The sequence below is a fragment of the Mauremys mutica genome, chromosome 1 (assembly GCF_020497125.1).
Source record: "Mauremys mutica isolate MM-2020 ecotype Southern chromosome 1, ASM2049712v1, whole genome shotgun sequence".
NCBI lineage: Eukaryota > Metazoa > Chordata > Testudines > Geoemydidae > Mauremys > Mauremys mutica.
In genome coordinates this window covers 267,211,753-267,229,793 of record NC_059072.1, presented here as the reverse complement: position 1 = coordinate 267,229,793, position 18,041 = coordinate 267,211,753, and the positions used below count along the sequence as shown (strand labels likewise).

Here is an 18,041-nt window from a genome sequence, read left to right as displayed (position 1 = left end):
CCTGGTCTGCAGCTCTAAAGCCCCTTTCGGAATGCGGCCCTGCGAGCACGGGCGGCCGGAGAGAAGCAGCACTTTGAAGGGGAAAGCGGCACTTCTCTCCAGCCACTGGCTGCACAGCTGCCCCTGCTCGTCCTGAATCCTCCGGCCCGCGCTCTTCAGGAACATAACTACAATGTTAAGTGAGGAGTTACTGTAGTAATGTTTTGTCTGCCCTCTAGTGGAAATTGACATTATAGCACTTAATGTAGTGCGAATAATTACCTGTTTCGGTAGGGCTGTTTCTCAAACTGGGTCATGAGAGACGGGAGTGTGAAAGGGAAATATTCATGTGCACAGCGTACTGTAGTTGGCATGAAGGTAGGTGACTGCATTTTGACCAAAGATGGGAAACAAGCTAGAAATTCAGATCGATATTCTGACCCACAGTTTGGATGATCTGTTCCTATCCAGGGTTCTAGTTCAGCCCAATATAGAGAGATGGGCCAGAGCCAGATCTGCAGCGAAGTTTGGGGGCCAAATTCTTATCTAGTGTAAATCAGCATAGCTATCCTGAAGTTAATGGAGCTACACCAATATACACCAGCTGAGGATTTGGCCCCATCTGTGTACAGATGTGAGATATTGTTGGTTTGAACCCATCTTTACACTACACAGACATGCATGCTTGAGGAGCAGCAAGGGGATTTCTCTTGTTCACAGACACAGAATAGGGTGTAGGAACTGGATGGTGGCATGTACTGAGCTTGCATAGTTCTAGTTGAAATTTTATTATTAATAATTAACAACCAAAAAGGCTAAAGGTAAAATTCTCAAAAATGCCTTAGTGACTTTGGGTAATGTTTTGAAAAGTGCAAACTCTGATACTAGACATAAAAGTTGTCAGTATTGCTATAGGAGCCTGTGTCTGCTGCAAGATCCCTCACCCATCCTCTTGTTGTTGGAAGCATGTCTACTAGTTGAACCCCTTAACTGGGAGAACTGCATTCTCATCCTGGCTTTGCCCCCAGACTTTTTGTGTGACCTCAGACAAGTCACTTAAATTCTCTGTGCCTCAGTGTCCTAATCTGTAAAATACAGATAATGTACGCAAGGATTGCAGACATGGAGTTATGCCTCAGAAAACTCCTTTGGGTAGGAACTGTGGCTTTTCTGTCAGGAAAAATTCCTGCTGACAAACATAATAAAATGACCGGAATAGACATTTAAAAAAAAAATTAAAACCTCAAATCACTCAGTAGAATTTTTGTCTTTCTTACATCCACTACTCATTCTCTTTGTGGTATTAAACAATTGGGCAAAAGCCATGTATTCATTGAAGAGTTTCCAATTTAGGGTCATTCACACATTAAAGTACACTCCACCTATAGGCCTACCCCAACTTTTTGTCAAACCACATTGTCTTTGTCCATCTTTGGGGCTCTGTGACAATTAGTATAACTACAGTACAGGGAGGGATGTGTACTTTACTATAAGCAAGAAGCTACTTCTAATAATATTTCTAAATGGCTTAATATTTTCAAGGTACTGGGCAAATACTAATTCTGATAGCGCCTCCATGAGACAAATATTCTTGCCAGAGAGGAGACAGAGGGTCACTTGTCTGCCCGAGGTGCACTTAGGTAAAAGGCAAGATGTAAATGTGATGCTGGAAAACCAGATACCAGCTCAGGTCAGAACCCCAGGCCAATTCATTTAAGTGTTTGTATAGATCAAAGTGTTAAATGTATAAGCATGTATTCAGATGTTTAAGCTTCACAACAACTTGTGGAATGTTACTTGTATTGTTTTCACTTATCTGTTCCTGTTACAATGTAATAGCAAACATTTACCCCCGGAACTAAATAACTCATCAGACATCAAAGAAGCTTTGTGAAATACAAATGAAGGACTTAATAACTTTAACAGAAAAGGCTAATTCCAAAGCAAACGGGCATCATGGTGTGATGACCTGCGGTCAGAGACTCAAAGTGCATTCCTCACTCAACATCATCAAAGGGAAAGCCCACGTGGGTGGGGACACCGTCAGCTTCCTTTCTGTGTGAAGATGCTATAAATATGGATTCAAAGAAAGATCCTTTGTCTCTGGACTGTTTGGATTCTAGCAGGGCAGAAAAACTGATTGCTTGAGAAGGCAGAGATCCCCAGAATTATTCTGGGTACCCCTGAGGGACTTTGGGGAAACTGGCAGATTACTACACCTCTGCTACCATTTGGAACTGTAGACTGTTACTCACCTGTACATATATTTTACCTGGTTTTTTTTAATTGGCTGCCAGAATTGTCCTTGGTGTAAGATCTGGAGTATCAATTGATCTGGGGCTAGTGACTGGTCTCTTGAGACTGGGAGAAACCTGATGTGGTGTGATTTTTAGTTTAAGCAGGGTTGTCCTTACCCATATGCAAAGTACGCAGCTGTGTAGGGCACCAGGAAATTTGCCCTGCGCAGCTGTGCTGCTCCAGCCCCTGCCCTGCCTCTTCCCTATGCTCCACCTCTTCCCTAGCCCCACCCCCACTCCACCCCTTCCCCAAAGCCCCGTCCTGCTCCACTGTGCCCCTGCCCCACCTCTTCCCATCCCTGCTCTGCCTCAGCCACAGCCCCACTTCCCTGAGGAGTGCAGCAGAGTCAGGCCTGCACTCACCAGCAGTGGGAAGTGCAATGACCCATTCCCAGCTGCACCATCGGTGAGTGCTGGTGGATGGTTTCCTCCTGCCCCTCCCAAGCCAGCCCGCCCCTCCCCCACGGAGGTCTGGACAAGGGTTGTAGCAGAAGGGTTGGAGGGGAAAGAATGGATTTCCTGCAATGACCGGTGGTTCCCCATACTGGAGGAGAAAGGGGGGGCACACTTTAAAGGGGAGGACATGTGACCAACCCCACATGTCCCCTCCTGCCCAGTGACACACACTACAAATATATATAAAAAACCAAACCCACAATTAAAGTAACTTCCTCTCCAAAGTGAGAGTTCTGGGCTTTATTTGCCATGGAAGCATAGATAACATAAGTAATACCTGTATCCAGGGAGTGACCACAGCTTCCTGCTCTATTTTAGGTACTGGTGACATCTGCTGTTGTGTAAACAAAGAGCCCTGAAAGGAGATCTTGGAAGATAAAATGCCTTTCAGTTTATTTGTGGAATTTTTAATGGTAAAGAACTGATGATGATATGCATTGCACTTTCATGCAGCAGCCCAGAGAGGTTGTGTTTTCTCTGTTTTTATAACCTTAGCATTTGACTTTTATTTTTTTGAAGGACTTTCAGCACTTGAAAACTCATTTTACTTTTCTACTTTCAGTCCTACGCTATGACTCAAATAAAAAAGGGGCTTTTCTCTCTCACAGGTTTGTCTAAAGTGCCTTTGTGTCTATTCAGGCGCTAAGCAAATGAGGCACTTCAGTCAATAAGGCCACTATTTTTCTCTGCTTTTAGGAAAACAAGCCTTGAAATATTCCTTCATTGGGGTGAACTCTTTTCTCTAGCCTTAATGGCACAACTACTCCTTTAAGCCAACTTCAGCTAACACTACTGATTGCTTCTACTTTCAGAAAACAACTGAGCCATGGAAGAACAAAGTATTTTCTTCTTTCTTCCTTTCTTTTCTGCCAGTAGGGTCAAATAAACACACTTGTCTGCACAAGTTCAGGAAGAGGTTGAACAGCATTTTGTTAATTTTGGGAGGAAGGTTCCATTGGTTTTTGTTTAACTTAGGGTATGTCTGCACTGGCATTTCATCAGCAAAATTTTTGTCCTTCAGGAGAGTTAAAAACACACACCCACACCCTGAATGACAAAAGTTTTACCAACAAAAAGCATCACTGTGACCAGTGCTTTGTCGGCAGGAGCGCTCTCCTGCCAACAAAGCCACTACCGCTCGTGGGGGGTGGGAGTTTTTTGTTGGTAGGAAAGAGCTCTCTTGCCAACAAACAGCAGCTACACTGCACGGCTTTTGGCGGCATGACTATGCAGCTTTTAGCAACATGGCTATGCTGCTACAATGTAGCCATACCCTTAAACTCACTCAACCTGCGTTTTCAGAATAGAAAATAATGCGTGATGCTAGTGGTCACTCTAAATTTTGTTTGCACTTGTAGTTCAGCTTCATTATCATGTCACCCATAGGTGAGACCTACATTAGGCCTATGTTATTCAGCAGTGAGTCTGAAATTACAGGGCATTTCCTTCCAAGGGTTTGGCAACCTTACCTTAGTGTAGTGTTATGTTATAACTAAAGTGGCACACCTCCTTAGTGAAGATGTAGTCATACCACCATAAAAGTGATCATACTTGTACTGCTTATTCTGGTTTGGAAACTTTTATGCTGGTATAAATGTGTCTACTCTGGGGCTTTTACCAGTATAACTGTCAGCCAAAAACAAACAAACAAAAAACCCCACCTGTAATTGACAGTTATATTGCTACAACTTTAAGCAGAGACCAGCTCCAAGGTGTTTCACTCTTGCTTCCCTAGCAGTCTAATCAGCACATTATTAGCGGTTATTAAATTCAGTTTACTTTACACAGCCCCAACTCTTAAATTTTCAGTGTGCTTCAGCTCTAAGTTATGACGTGTAACTGACCTGCAGAAGATTAAACCTGGAGATTGACAGTTGGGTTAGGGCCCTTCTCATGCACAAAGGAAGAGGTAATTTGGGGGAAGGGAGTAAGATTAGATGTGCTCATTACCCTCCCGCAGGAACCCTTGATCTCAAATAACTTTCTCACTACAACTCACACAGTTTGTATATGACTGTGATTAATTGGCACAGGAGCTAGATCTGTCCACAATAGCAATCACCAATTAAATAGTTTTGACATTAAAATCATCAGGCATCAGCATTAACTTCCCCCTGAAAGCTGTGAACTCCTCATTTGCTGCCCAGCTATTTTTTTTCAGGCTGTCTGCAGACTCAGGCAGCTAACACTGCATTGATATATACTTAGTCCACATGAATGTCATTGCAGCCATAAAAACTAGAGACTTCTTAATAGAAGCTTGCATTCTGGAGCACAGTTATATTAATCTGCAGTTATGCAGGCACATAGTTGCTATAGTGCTCTGGCTAGAGGTTATAAGAAAAAATCTTCTTTCTTTTGCTGGAAATGAAACACTTATGCTTATTTCAGGAGTAAAATTACAGCTGCTAAGAGAAGAAACTAAAGAATTCTCACAATAAACAAAAGGAATGAATCACATATGATAATGATCTTGCAATCACATGGCACCTCCTATCTGGAAGGATCCCATGATCTGAATCCCAGGGGAGCCAGCTGAGTCACTCAGTTAGGGTAAACTGCAAAGAATGTGGCAGGCAATCCCCCAGACTGGTGGATATTCCAGTACTTAGATTTACCAAGCCAGCACAAAGCGGCTTCTGTTATAGCTCACTGGTTACTCAGAAGGCAACAACACAGTTCCCTTAAAGCAACACAGCCTCAGGCCTCCACCTAGACACCCAAGTCAGATATGATGAGGATTTCTGAAAATCTTATTTCATCATATAAAAAAGGTTCTACCAATCCCAAAGAATTGGACACATTACCTCCAAGGTTAATGGATATTCCAGATCTTTCCCAAATACATACTATAGCCAATTCTTATTAACTAAACTAAAATTTATTTAAAAAGAAAAGGGAGAGAGAAATGATTAAAAGAACAGACAATACAGACATGAGTCAATCTTGAGACTCAAATGCATAGCAGAGATGGCAAGCTTTGTAGATGCAAGGAGTTTTCAGAAATAGTTCAAAGGTTATAGTCCAATGTTTATATTTCAGGGTGGTCCAGTCAGAACTGGGATCTCAGTCCTTGTGGGTTAGGCTTCCCCTGCATGAAACCTCAAGCAGATCTGAGATTAAAAAGGATTGGGACTCAAAGGTCTTTAATACAATTCCAGGCCTTCTCTGACAGGTCAGAGTCCTTAGTCAAACAATAGGCACTCGTGTGGACTTTGAAGTGGACCCATTTCCTAACATAGCCGGTAATTATCCACACAGGCAATTAAACACAAGGCAATTGCCTGTTTTTCCACCATTCGTGGATGATTTGCTATACGTTTCAAAGAGATGAATACAGCAACATCCTATGTTTACAGTTCATTTAAATGCTAAGATGTTCTTTTGATCTCTGAATTAACAGAATACATCATAGACAGGGACTGTTTGATTACATTGATTTTTAACCAATATACTGTATATGTAAATACACAAAAACACAAACAACATCTCCCCCTATGTTTTTAAGGGTTGAATTTGAGCCATTTACCCTGTAGGATGCTTAACCCTGTCTGGTCATGTGTCACAATCCCCAAATTCTTTACAAACTGATATACAGTCTGAATTTGGCCATCTCATTCTACATATATTTGTCTTGCCCCAATGGCAAGACTTCTGTGCACTACCACGAACATATAATAACGCTAATCTGTAATGGCCATAAGTGGCACTTCTAAAAGATGGCACTTCTAGTGGCACAGTACCCTGAGTGCCTTACTGTGGCATTGGTTTAATACCAAAGGCTAGCAAAGAATGGCCACTTCTAAATTGCACTACCACTTCCTACAGCACTTAGGAAAAAAAAAACCCAATCAAGATTACACACAGAGGTGTGGCAAGAGCTGAACAATAGGTTAGTTTAGATGCTCTGATAATTGACAATGAACAGCAGTATAGGAAACTGCATGGATAGAGACAGTGGCCATCCTGTTACCAGATGCTACGTCTGAGTGAAGAAATTAGCCCACGAGTGGTCAATTATTTTTTGTCAAGGTCCTAATTTCTTGGTCCAGGTCCAGACTCCAGAAAAAAACATTCACACTGCAATAACAATAATGATAATAAGTAAATAAAAATGTTGCAGTTTGTTCGAAAGCATCTATTGGTCCAGATTTGGCCCACGGTCTACCTATTGACTACTCCTCAATTAGATTGATACAGAAACCAGCAGATGGGTGCACAGATGGTGTAGAGGGGAATGTTTTGTATCCAGGAAACACTGGAATGCCTTCTGTGACCAGAGGCAGCTGTTTGGATTTAGGTGGTCTCTTCTTAACCAGAAAGGGTAGCAACTGCTGGTTCAAAACAGGCAAGACTTAAATCGACTTTAAACTAGGTAGGAATACATGAGACAAAATTAGAAAAGGGGGGAAGCAACCAAATAAGAGTAGAGTCTACACTACAACCTTACCGCTGCGCTGCTGTACACATGCTTCTGGTGAAGTGGTTCTAAGCCAACAGGAGAGAACTCTCCCACTGGCTTAATAACTCCACCTCTAGGAGCGGCAGTAGCTATGTTGGCAGGAGAAGCTCTCAAGTTATTCATATGCATTGTAACTTGCTTATATTAAATATGTGTTAAATTCTGCTTTGGCTTTTGGATGCTCATACTAGTCTAGGGGTCAGCAACCTCTGGCACGCGGCTTGCTAGGGTAAGCACCCTCGCGGGCCGGGCCAGTTTGTTTACCTGCTGCGTTGGCAGGTTCAGCTGACCGCGGCTCCCACTGGCCGCAGTTCGCCATCCCAGGCCAATGGGGGCATCGGGAAGTGGCGCGGGCTGAGGGATGTGCTGGCCCCGGCTTCCCTGTCCTAGTCAATCATACTAGTCAATTTCCTCATACTAGTCAATCATCTTGCTCTTCCTAGTAGACTACTGTATTTTTGGCTCTTTTCTGGGAAACCTAACTAATGCTTTTTCCGGTGTCAGGGTATGGTTTTGGTGAAGGGGGACATTGTATGAGATCAGAAAGTAATTTGTGTTAAGAAAAAGCCGTGGCATAAAAACAAAAAAAGTAAAGTCAACATCTTATATATTAGGTTATCTAAATTAAAATTCCTCACATTCTGTCACAAAATGTAATGCCAAGACACACATTTCTTATGGTGTGTACCTGAATTTATGCAGGTGCCAAGTTTCCAGTCATGTAGGCTAGGAAGAGGGGAATAGGGACTGACTCTGCCAGGTGTAGCAAGGCTAGGGGATGAGACCCTCCCAGGGCTTACTGCTCCTCCCATAACCTTATAGTTCCTCATGATGTCAGCAGACTATACTTGACAACTTGGATTCTGGACAGCAGCACCATCTCACTATAGTGGAACATGAGGAAAGATTACATTTGAGAATCCACAACTTGATCCATTCTGCAGAAAGTTCTTGCTGCTGAAATACAATATTTATGTAGTCTAATAACAGACATACCAGTGGGTACAATCCCTGTTTTGAAGGAGCATCTGCTATGTTGTCTTTCTTACTTTTTCAGACCAGAAAATTAAACAAACATCTGTAGGCAATAAGGTTTCTGCAGGCTTTTTTTGAAATGAACAAAACTTTTCAAAAAGATACATTGACCAAGGTCACATATGCAAAGTGTTGTAAAGATACTATGCAGCACAACTCATCTCTTATTAATTAGAATTCATTGTATTTTAGCACCATAAGAAACATGTGATGGTTAGCTCCCCCACAGTAATCACACTACATTGGCATGGAATCCTCTCTGAGTTTGAATCAAAGATGCATTCCTGAAACCAGGTCTCTGGCTCACTGGCATACACATACATGCTTGCCACCTAGTGGCTAATAAGCAAACTCCACACTTCAATAAAAAAATTTGCAATAATAAAAATGGGCAATCTAAACTAATAAACATGTTAAGTGGTTTGCAGTACTGTTTGTAAAAATGTTTTCAGTGTTTGATGCTTTAAAGTTTAAAATACTTTCAAAACTATAGAGTTCAATATCTGCGATGCATATTAAAATGTTTTCATGTAGTTATATTACCTACTTAATCAAGAAATGGCTCTGCTCAGGACCTGTTAGTTTTTGTAATGTTTTATTAAATGACTAACAAAATAATATATTATGTTTGTAACTCAACTTTTCAACCGTCATCATCTGCGGCATTTGGCACAGATCACTAAATAAGATACCTTATCAATGATAACATGGAAGTTGTATTTGTGTTGTGAGGTCAATGTTGAGGCCCCCATTGTGTTTAAAATATGCTACTGGCAAATCCATATTGAATGGAGTGCTAACTGAACTCTCAAAGATGGGCTATTCAGGTAATTTCTGACCAACTCCATAAGTTTTTCCCAAAAAATAAAATAAAATAAAATAAACAAATAAAAAAATTAATTTAAAAGTAATACAAGTCACCTATTAACCATGACATACATATAGCCTAATCCTAAAACTCTGCAGTTTTGGGGTGATATTTTGGAGAGGCAGTGAGGCCACCTGCAATTTTATTAGGAAACAAATAAAATTGAACATAAAAGAGGTTACAGGACAAGTGAGATCAAATGCTTCTATGCGACTTTTTCAAAAGGATGACTTACTTATTCACATCACTGTTGCTCCCGGTGTGCTGCGCATAGTTGTTTAACTTGCATCTTGAAAGAGAAAGGATGGCCTGCTGGAAGTTGTCTCCCATCACAACATAAAGTAATAGGTTACCACACGTGTTTAGTGCAGCTAATGGTCTAGAGGCAATGTAAGCAGCATGGATTTGGTTTTCAATGTGGCAGCTAACTGGTTGAAGTCGTAATTCTATCCGAACACCCCTAAAGACATGAAAGGGTAGGAAACACACATAAAAGACCACCAAGAGCAGAATGGCAAGTCTGCGAGCCTTCTGCTTGTAACTAGCATGAGTATGAGGCCCTCTAGCCAAAGTGTAAATAATGACAGTGTAACACAGAGTCACAACCACTAATGGCAGGTAGAAGGCTAACCCAGACAGAAGCCAGTTATACCACCTAATAGTGTCCAAGTTTTCAGAACTAGTGAGGTCCAGGCAAATGGATTTGTTTTGGTCCTCTCTTGAGGTGATTAAAAAGTTGACAGGACTGACAGCCCCCAGGGAAATCACCCAAACTGCAGCACAAGCCACCACTGCCCATCTCCTTTTCTGAATAGAGAAGAACTTCATCGGATGGACAATCACGAAGTAGCGAAAGATGCTGAAGCAAGTGAGGAAGAGGATGCTGCTGTACAAGTTGAAGTGGAAGCCAAAACGGATAAATTTACACATGAAGTCTCCGAAGACCCAGTGCTCTCCATTGGCATAGTAATGTATCAGGAAAGGAAGGCTTGTTAAGTACAGTAGGTCTGTGAATACCAAGTTCAACATAATGATGGTGCTGCTCTTCCAGGGCCTCATCTTGAAACTGTATACAGAAATTGCAATAATATTCCCTGGGAAGCCCACCAAAAAGATTATGCTGTACATAAGAGGGAGATAGACATTCTTCAGAAGGACATCTACATCGGTACAGTTTGTGAAAGCATCTGCATGGCTTTGCAATGAAGTTAAGTTGGCTAAGTCTTCAGTTGTATTCATGGCCATTTTCTTACTGCTTTAGCAAATGGTAAAGAAAAGAAAAATGTTTAGTTTTCACTAATAAGTTAATGCAGTGCTTTAACCATATCACTGTATAATGGACTTTCACAGATCGAAACACAAAAGTCTGTTAAAATACTTGTAATAAAGGCTGTTTTCAGTCTGAAAAAGCATCAAGTCCTTCAGTATAACTGCCCAATTTAATAGTACACCTCTACCCCGATATAACGCTGTCCTCGGGAGCTAAAAAATCTTACTGCATTATAGGTGAAACCGTGTCATATCGAATTTGCTTTGATCCGCCAGAGTGCCCAGCCCCGCCCTCCCGAAGCACTGCTTTACCGCGTTATATCCTAAGTCGTATTATATCGTGTCTTGTTATATCGCGGTAGAGGTATATTATCTTTTTTAATAAGAAAAGGACTTGTTGCTTTGGTGGGAGCTGATCTGATGGGGTGACCTTTGTTTTCTCAAGTTACAATTTATGGTATTTTTAACCTGATCAGCTCAGCATTACAAAGTAAGTCTCAGAGACAGAGGTACTGCACATGAATGACAAAGCTGCCACACTTACAACTAAAGGCAGTTTCAGTGTTTTAGGGCATGAAACAGTCCCCTCAGTAATGTCAGGGAATCTTCTCGAGCTTTTATTGCTGCATTCAGCAGGGGCCAGCCAGAGCAGAAAAGCAGCCTAGCAGTGCTATGTCCGGTGACATTCATCATTTATTTTTATGATATCTCTTAAGTTCCCCCTTGGCCAACAAAACAGATTTAATCATTTATTGCATTTTTTTTTCAAAATCATAAATTTTGTGCCCAATTTGCTGCTTTTTTAACTATTCTGGCATTTTCCATAGCTTTAGTGTCTCAAGAAATTATCAGGCAATCTTTGAAAAGCAGGTCATTGATTTTTTCTTAATTCTGTTTTTATTTTATTTTGAAATAATAAAAATTAGGTTTTCTATTACCATAATTTTCCAGACTTGGAATCAGTACCTGAACTTGAATCAATAACTCTGAGATTCCACAGGGAAAGTTTTAGCTGTTAAGCTAGAGAGGAATCTACTTATCCTGTAACTAATAATGATCTGGATAGCTTCTTGCCAGTCATCTAGCATCTGCAAGCTGATGCCATCAGCACTAATTTTGGCATGCTGTTATTTTTAACTTTTTGTGTTTAATTTCCAATGCAAATGATGCAAATGTTGTCAAAAACAAATAGGCAAAAATAGGCCACACAATGTTCTCATTCAGCAGCAATGTATTATGCACTATTGCAGTGGCACCTATGTTTTGGAAAGCCAAATGTCCTTTGAGTCAGCTCATCACCTCTTCCCTTTAGTGCAAAAGGGATGCAGGTATTGGCCAAAGGTGATCAGTAGGCATGGAATGGGGAAATGGAAGAGGATTGGAACTTATATGATGAGCCCTCATTTGCTCCTGTACTTTAATAGTGGAGGCTTTGAACAATTTGAAGTGTTGGCCTGGAGAGGGGGAAAGGGTGGAGCCAGCATCAGCCATTTTATATGGAATCAGCCCCTGGGCAAGGGAATGTCTTCATATCCTTCAAGTATTCCCTTGTGGCATTGGTGCTCAGATAACGTTCTTCATTCTCCTTCTTAAAAAAGCTAGATGTGGAAGAAACACTGTGATTATTATAGTTTATGAAGTTGATAAATTAGTGTTTTAATGAAAGGGTTATTAGTATTATTTGATATGCATATGTTTGGGCCTGTCAAGGTTTTAATAATGGTGCTTGACATAAAAATTGTATGTTCTGTTCTGAAACATTGGAATAATTCCCTCCCCCTTTGAAAAGCAGCTTCCTCACCACTGCTCCCAGTTTAGGAAAATGAGACTACTGTGTCCAGTTGAAAGTACAGGGGGAATTTAGGTAGGAAGAAGAAAATCTCTCATTTTACAACTTGGTCAATACCCCTGTGCTAACACCTCCTTTCTTCTGAAAAGTGTGATGGATTTAGTAATCATCACAAGTGATCCCTGATTCAGTTCTTTCCAGAAAGATGCCACTTCCAATAGCACAGTGTCCTATAGCAATCACTGGGGCACTCGTTCTGTACTAATTCAAGAGGAAGAATGCTGCTTTGACTATTAGCGGTAAATATGCCCAATGGCCTGTGATGGGACACTAGATAGGGTGGGATCTGAGTTACTACAGAGAATTCTTTCCTGGGTATCTGGCTGGTGAGTCTTGTCCACATGCTCAGGGTTTAGGTGATTGCCATATTTGGGGTCAGGAAGGAATTTTCCTCCAGGGCAGATTGGCAGAGGCCCCGGGTTTTTTTTGCCTTCCTCTTCAGCATGGGGCACGGGTCACTTGCGGGAGGATTCTCTGCACCTTGAAGTCTTTAAACCACAAGTTGAGGACTTCAGTAGTTCAGACATAGGTCAGGGGTATGTTAGAGAAGTTGTGCAGGAGGTCAGACTAGAAGATTATAATGGTCCCTTCTGACCTTAAAGTCTCAGTCTAATCCCCTGTAACATCAAGGGTTGGGGAGGGGACGTGTTTTAGGTTTCATATCCCAAGTATTGACCAAGAACAACCTCCACTGAGTTGTGAGATCTGACAAAATCGCAGCCCATGTTCAAGATTTTAATTACAATTTGTGAAAAATATTGTATTGGAATATTTAAAAAAATGTTAAAATAATGGATTACCAGTTGAGGTGCAGGGGGGCATGTCAAATATTTGCCAGTGCTTTAAACACTTTGTAGTTTGAAACAGTATAAAGGAAGGTTTAGCTAATTCAATAACATATCTTTAGGCCAGTGGTTCTCAACATTTTCTATATGTGAATCTCCCTCCCATTTAGAATTCTGAGAAGGGCAGGATAGTTGTGACCCTCTGACAGCTGTTCACAACCTCTCTGGAAGGTTGCTACCCCTAGACCAGTGTTTCTCAAACTGTGGTCGCCGCTTGTGTATGGAAAGCCCCTGGTGGGCTGGGTCAGTTTGTTTACCTCCCCGTCCGCAGGTCTGGCCAATCGCGGCTCCCATTCAGGGCCGCCCGGGTGGGGGGCGGCAAGTGGGGCAATTTGCCCCAGGCCCCGGGCCCCACAGTGGCCCCCATGAGAGTTTTTTGGGGCCATTGGAGTGGGATCCTTCGTTTGCTCGGGGGCCCCGAAAAACTCTTGAGGAGCCCGGGCCCCCAGAGCTTCTTCTGCTCCTGGTCTTCGCCGGCGGGGGGTCCTTCCGCTCCGGGGCTGAAGGACCCCCCCCACCACCGAATTACCATTGAAGCGGCACCCGCCGCCGAAGTGCAGCTGGGTCTTCGGCGGTAATTCAGCGGCGGGGGGGCCTGGCTGCACTTCGGCGGCGGGTCCTGCTTCGGCGGTAATTCGGTGGCGGGGGGGCCCCCACCGCGGGTCTTCGGGGCACTTCGGTGGCGGGTCCCAGAGCGGAAGGACCCCCCGCCTCCGAATTACTGCTGAAGTGGGGGCCCCCAGCCACCAAAGACCCCAGGCCCCCGGAATCCTCTGAGCGGCCCTGCTCCCACTGGCCACAGTTCGCTGCTCCAGGCCAATGAGAGCTGCTGGATGCAGCGTGGGCCAAGAGACTTACTGGCTGCTGCTTCCAGAAGCCCTCATTGGCCTGCAGCGATGAACTGCAGCCAGTGGGAGCTGCGATCAGCCAGACATGCAGACAGGGCAGGTAAACAAACCGGCCCAGCCCGCCAGGGGCTTTCCCTACACAAGCGGTGACCCCAGTTTGAGAAACACTTCCCCAAACTGAGAACCCCTGCTTTAGGTTTAATAGGGAAGTGGCTCACAATACAGCATTTAAATGATGGGGAAGTGATGGAAATATGGCTAAAAGAAGCAGGCAGTGGGTAACAAGATTATAATATCATTTTGAAATAGGTTTAAACCTATCACTATGATTTAGGTGTTCACCAGGTTAATGACAAAGGGTCCAGTCCTGCAACAGGAGGTCTTAATGGATTACCTCTTACAGGAAATACTCAATGCCATACAGGTCCTGGCCCTTAGAAAGTACAACCATAAAAATGTGAAGGGTACCGATGTTATTAGAGGACTCTTTCAGCTGCTAGCGTGTCCCTGCTCCCAACATGCCAAAGACGAAAAGCTATACAGAGGGCAAAACAGACCCCTAACATCACTGAGGAGTGTGACAATCAAAAGGTACAGTCCCTGCTGACTAAAAGATTGGCTCACTTGCTTTTCACAAATGCCATTCCTTTTATTATTTACACAGTGTCTCATATAGCAGGCCTTGCCACTGTTCTTCGTGTAAATAAGACTCCCTTAGGGTGTGCCAGATTGCAGGCAAATCAATCAGCAAGCAATTTATTGCTGATGAGCATGAGGGGTGTTTAGAGGTGTCCTGTGCAAATGTGTGTGATATATTGGCCTAAGTCCAGTTCTGAATGTCTGTCACATTATTAGCTGTAATACAACCTGTTACTGGAGCAACAAAAAAGAGGAGACAGGCTCTGCTGCTTGGCTTTATTATTTTGTTTTCTGAATTTCACAAATAATTTGTCCAAAACTTAACTCTAATTAGGCAATAGTTCCTACTGGAGCCAATTCTAACACTGAATAATTGACCAGAATGGGAATTCTGCATCCCAAGTTGAAGACAAATAAGTACTGTGCAGACAGACCATGGACCTTAAATAATTTATCCAACAGCAGAACCCATACTGAAAGGGAACTAGAGTACTGGAACAGAAACATTCTTTCAGTCTTAATTGTGCAGTCACAACTGTAAATCCATTAGGTGATATTCTGTACTGTAGCCCATTGATTGGAGTCACTTAAAATGTTGTGATTTCCTGCCTTCAATTGAAGTCTTTTATGGAGGAAACACATTTGCTCTTGCATTGTGACAGTTTAATTAGTGCCTGATGGAAATGAATGTCCAATGGCTGCAGACAATGCTGTATTTCATACAAATGTGTAGCTGAGTAAACTAAATAGGATTTAGCTAAAGACAGGTGACTATCTCATTTTATACATCATCATATTTAAGAAACAAGAGTTTTAGGTTTAAGATGAAAGAGCTGAACACTCCTTTTCTTACTGCTTATAATTCATTGCTGTGGCTCTTAGCTGCAAATTTCAAGGAAGAGTAGGAGGGCTTACTTGAGTCTCTTGTTACAGCCCAAATGGCTGCTCAGGAGTCTCCTCCACTCCAATGTCAAAATGTTAACAACAGAAAATGTAGTTTACCTGTAAATATTTCAGTCTCCTCTGACCTCTTCATAGCTGGAACCTTGAGTATTGCAGAGCAGTATGTGGTAAGTTTGTTTTCCATAAAATAAAACGGGTATATTGAGACTGTCTGTGAAGGCACAGGCAAAACACCTTACCTAATGAGCTGCCTCTGGGAATAATCTGTATCCATTTCCAGTGGTGCCGGTTGTTATATTTAGAGTAAAACCAGAGCATGCTCCACCGTCCTGATTGTGAACAGTTCTCATCCCCAGCGAGATGTCCTGTATCAGTTCCTGTATAGAGGAGCTGTGTGTGTGCCTGTCATATGGACAGGAGAGAATGTAACCCATCACTTCAGCTGAAACTGCTTGTAACCTGTCTAGTTTGGCTAAACTGGTTGTCCCTGGTCTAGTCAAACACTCCCAGGCACTCTTCGGTGGTAGTTATTTAAGTGAGAGATTATTTTAGTGCACAGAGAAGCTGCACACAGCTCAAACCTCCAATGATTCCCCAAGACATTTCTGCTCTGAGAAAGGGAATTAGCTAGGGAGTTATCTTCCTTTGATTCAGTGATGTGCTGCCAATATTTTACTCTAGGGCTCCCCAAACTATGTTCCTTCTTTCCCTTTAATAACCTACCTGTACAACAGAGAGATAAGTGTGTGCTCAAAGAGGAAGGAAGTGTAACTAGGGAATACATTCGTTTTTTCCAGTTAAAGGAAAATGTTTCTTCATAACCAAGGAGAGAGGTGGCATGACCTGAAGAACCAGGGCTGAATGCACAGGTTTAGAAATGTTCACACTACTATTCCTAAAACATATATATATAGTGAGTATATCAGTAGTATGCCACAGTGTTCTACTTGTGGGACTTGACTAAGGGTGAGGGAGACTGTAAAGAAATAAGAAGGGATGGAATGGATAAGACAGAGTCTGTCTGGGCAAAAATCACATTGGGAAAGAAAGCTACTACAGCCTCCCCGGAGATAGTGCTTGGGGTGTGCTACAGACCGCCAGGATCCGATTTGGATATGGATAGAGACCTTTTTAACGTTTTTAATGAAGTATCAGAGGGGTAGCCGTGTTAGTCTGGATCTGTAAAAGCAACAAAGAATCCTGTGGCACCTTATAGACTAACAGACGTTTTGCAGCATGAGCTTTCGTGGGTGAATATCAACTTCTTCAGATGCAAGTCATGCAAGTCATGCTGCCAAAGGCAACCTGTCTGCCGCCCTCGTGGCGACCGGCCGAGCGCCCCCCGTGGCTTGCTGCCCCAGGTACACACTTGGCATGCTGGTGCCTGGAGCCGCCCCTGAGTTCAGAACATGTAGGGATAAAGTGAGAAAGGCCAAAAGCCATGTAGAGTTTTCCCTTGCAAAGGGAATTAAAACCAATAGTAAAAGGTTCTATAGCTATATAAATAAGAAGAAAACAAAGAAAGAAGAAGTGGGACCGCTAAACACTGAGGATGGAGAGGAGGTTAACAATAATCTAAGCATGGCCCAATATCTAAACAAATACTTTGCCTCAGTCTTTAATGAGGCCAATGAGGAGCTTAGGGATAATGGTAGGATGACAAATGGGAATGAGGATATGGAGGTAGATATTACCACATCCGAGGTAGAAGCCAAACTCGAACAGCTTAATGGGACTAAATCGGGGAGCCCAGATAATTTTCATCCAAGAATATTAAAGGAACTGGCACATGAAATTGCAAGCCCATTAGCAAGATTTTTTAATGAATCAGTAAACTCAGGGGTTGTACCGTACAACTGGAGAATTGTTAACATAGTTCCTATTTTTAAGAAAGGGGAGAAAAAAGTGATCTGAGTAACTATAGGCCTGTTAGTTTGAGATTTGTAGTATGCAAGGTCTTGGAAAAAATTTTGAAGGAGAAAGTAGTTAAGGACATTGAGGTCAATGGTAATTGGGACAAAATACAACATGGTTTTACAAAAGGTAGATCGTGCCAAACCAACCTGATCTCCTTCTTTGAGAAGGAAACAGATTTTTTAGACAAAGGAAATGCAGTGGATCAAATTTACCTCGATTTCAGTAAGGCATTTGATACGGTTCCACATGGGGAGTTATTAGTTAAATTGGAAAAGATGGGGATCAATATGAAAATTGAAAGGTGGATAAGGAACTGGTTAAAGGGGAGACTACAACGGGTCATACTGAAAGATGAACTGTCAGGCTGGACGGAGGTTACTAGTACAGTTCCTCAGGGACCGGTTTTGGGACCAATCTTATTTAATATTTTTATTACTGACTGTGGCACAAAAAGCGAGAATGTGCTAATAAAGTTTGCGGATGACACAAAGCTGGGAGGTATTGCTAACACAGAGAAGGACCGGGATGTCATACAGGAAGATCTAGATGACCTCATAAACTGGAGTAATAGTAATAGGATGAAATTTAATAGTGAAAAGTGGAAGATCATGCATTTAGGGATTAATAACAAGAATTATTGTTATAAGCTGGGGACACATCAGTTGGAAGTAACA

The 18,041-nt window shown here is 42.3% G+C and overlaps 1 protein-coding gene across 1 annotated transcript; it reads right to left on the bottom strand.

Moving 5' to 3' along the window:
- Positions 1–9,328: 9,328 nt before the first annotated feature.
- LOC123358864 (2-oxoglutarate receptor 1-like) lies at positions 9,329–10,342 on the bottom strand. Its single transcript, XM_045001033.1, has one exon. The coding sequence runs from the start codon at positions 10,340–10,342 to the stop codon at positions 9,329–9,331; it is 1,014 nt and encodes a 337-aa protein (XP_044856968.1).
- Positions 10,343–18,041: the final 7,699 nt, after the last annotated feature.

What these genes read in the sequence shown, in the direction of transcription:
- LOC123358864 (XM_045001033.1), bottom strand. Translation starts at nt 10,342, where the DNA reads ATGGCCATGAATACAACTGAAGACTTAGCCAACTTAACTTCATTGCAA.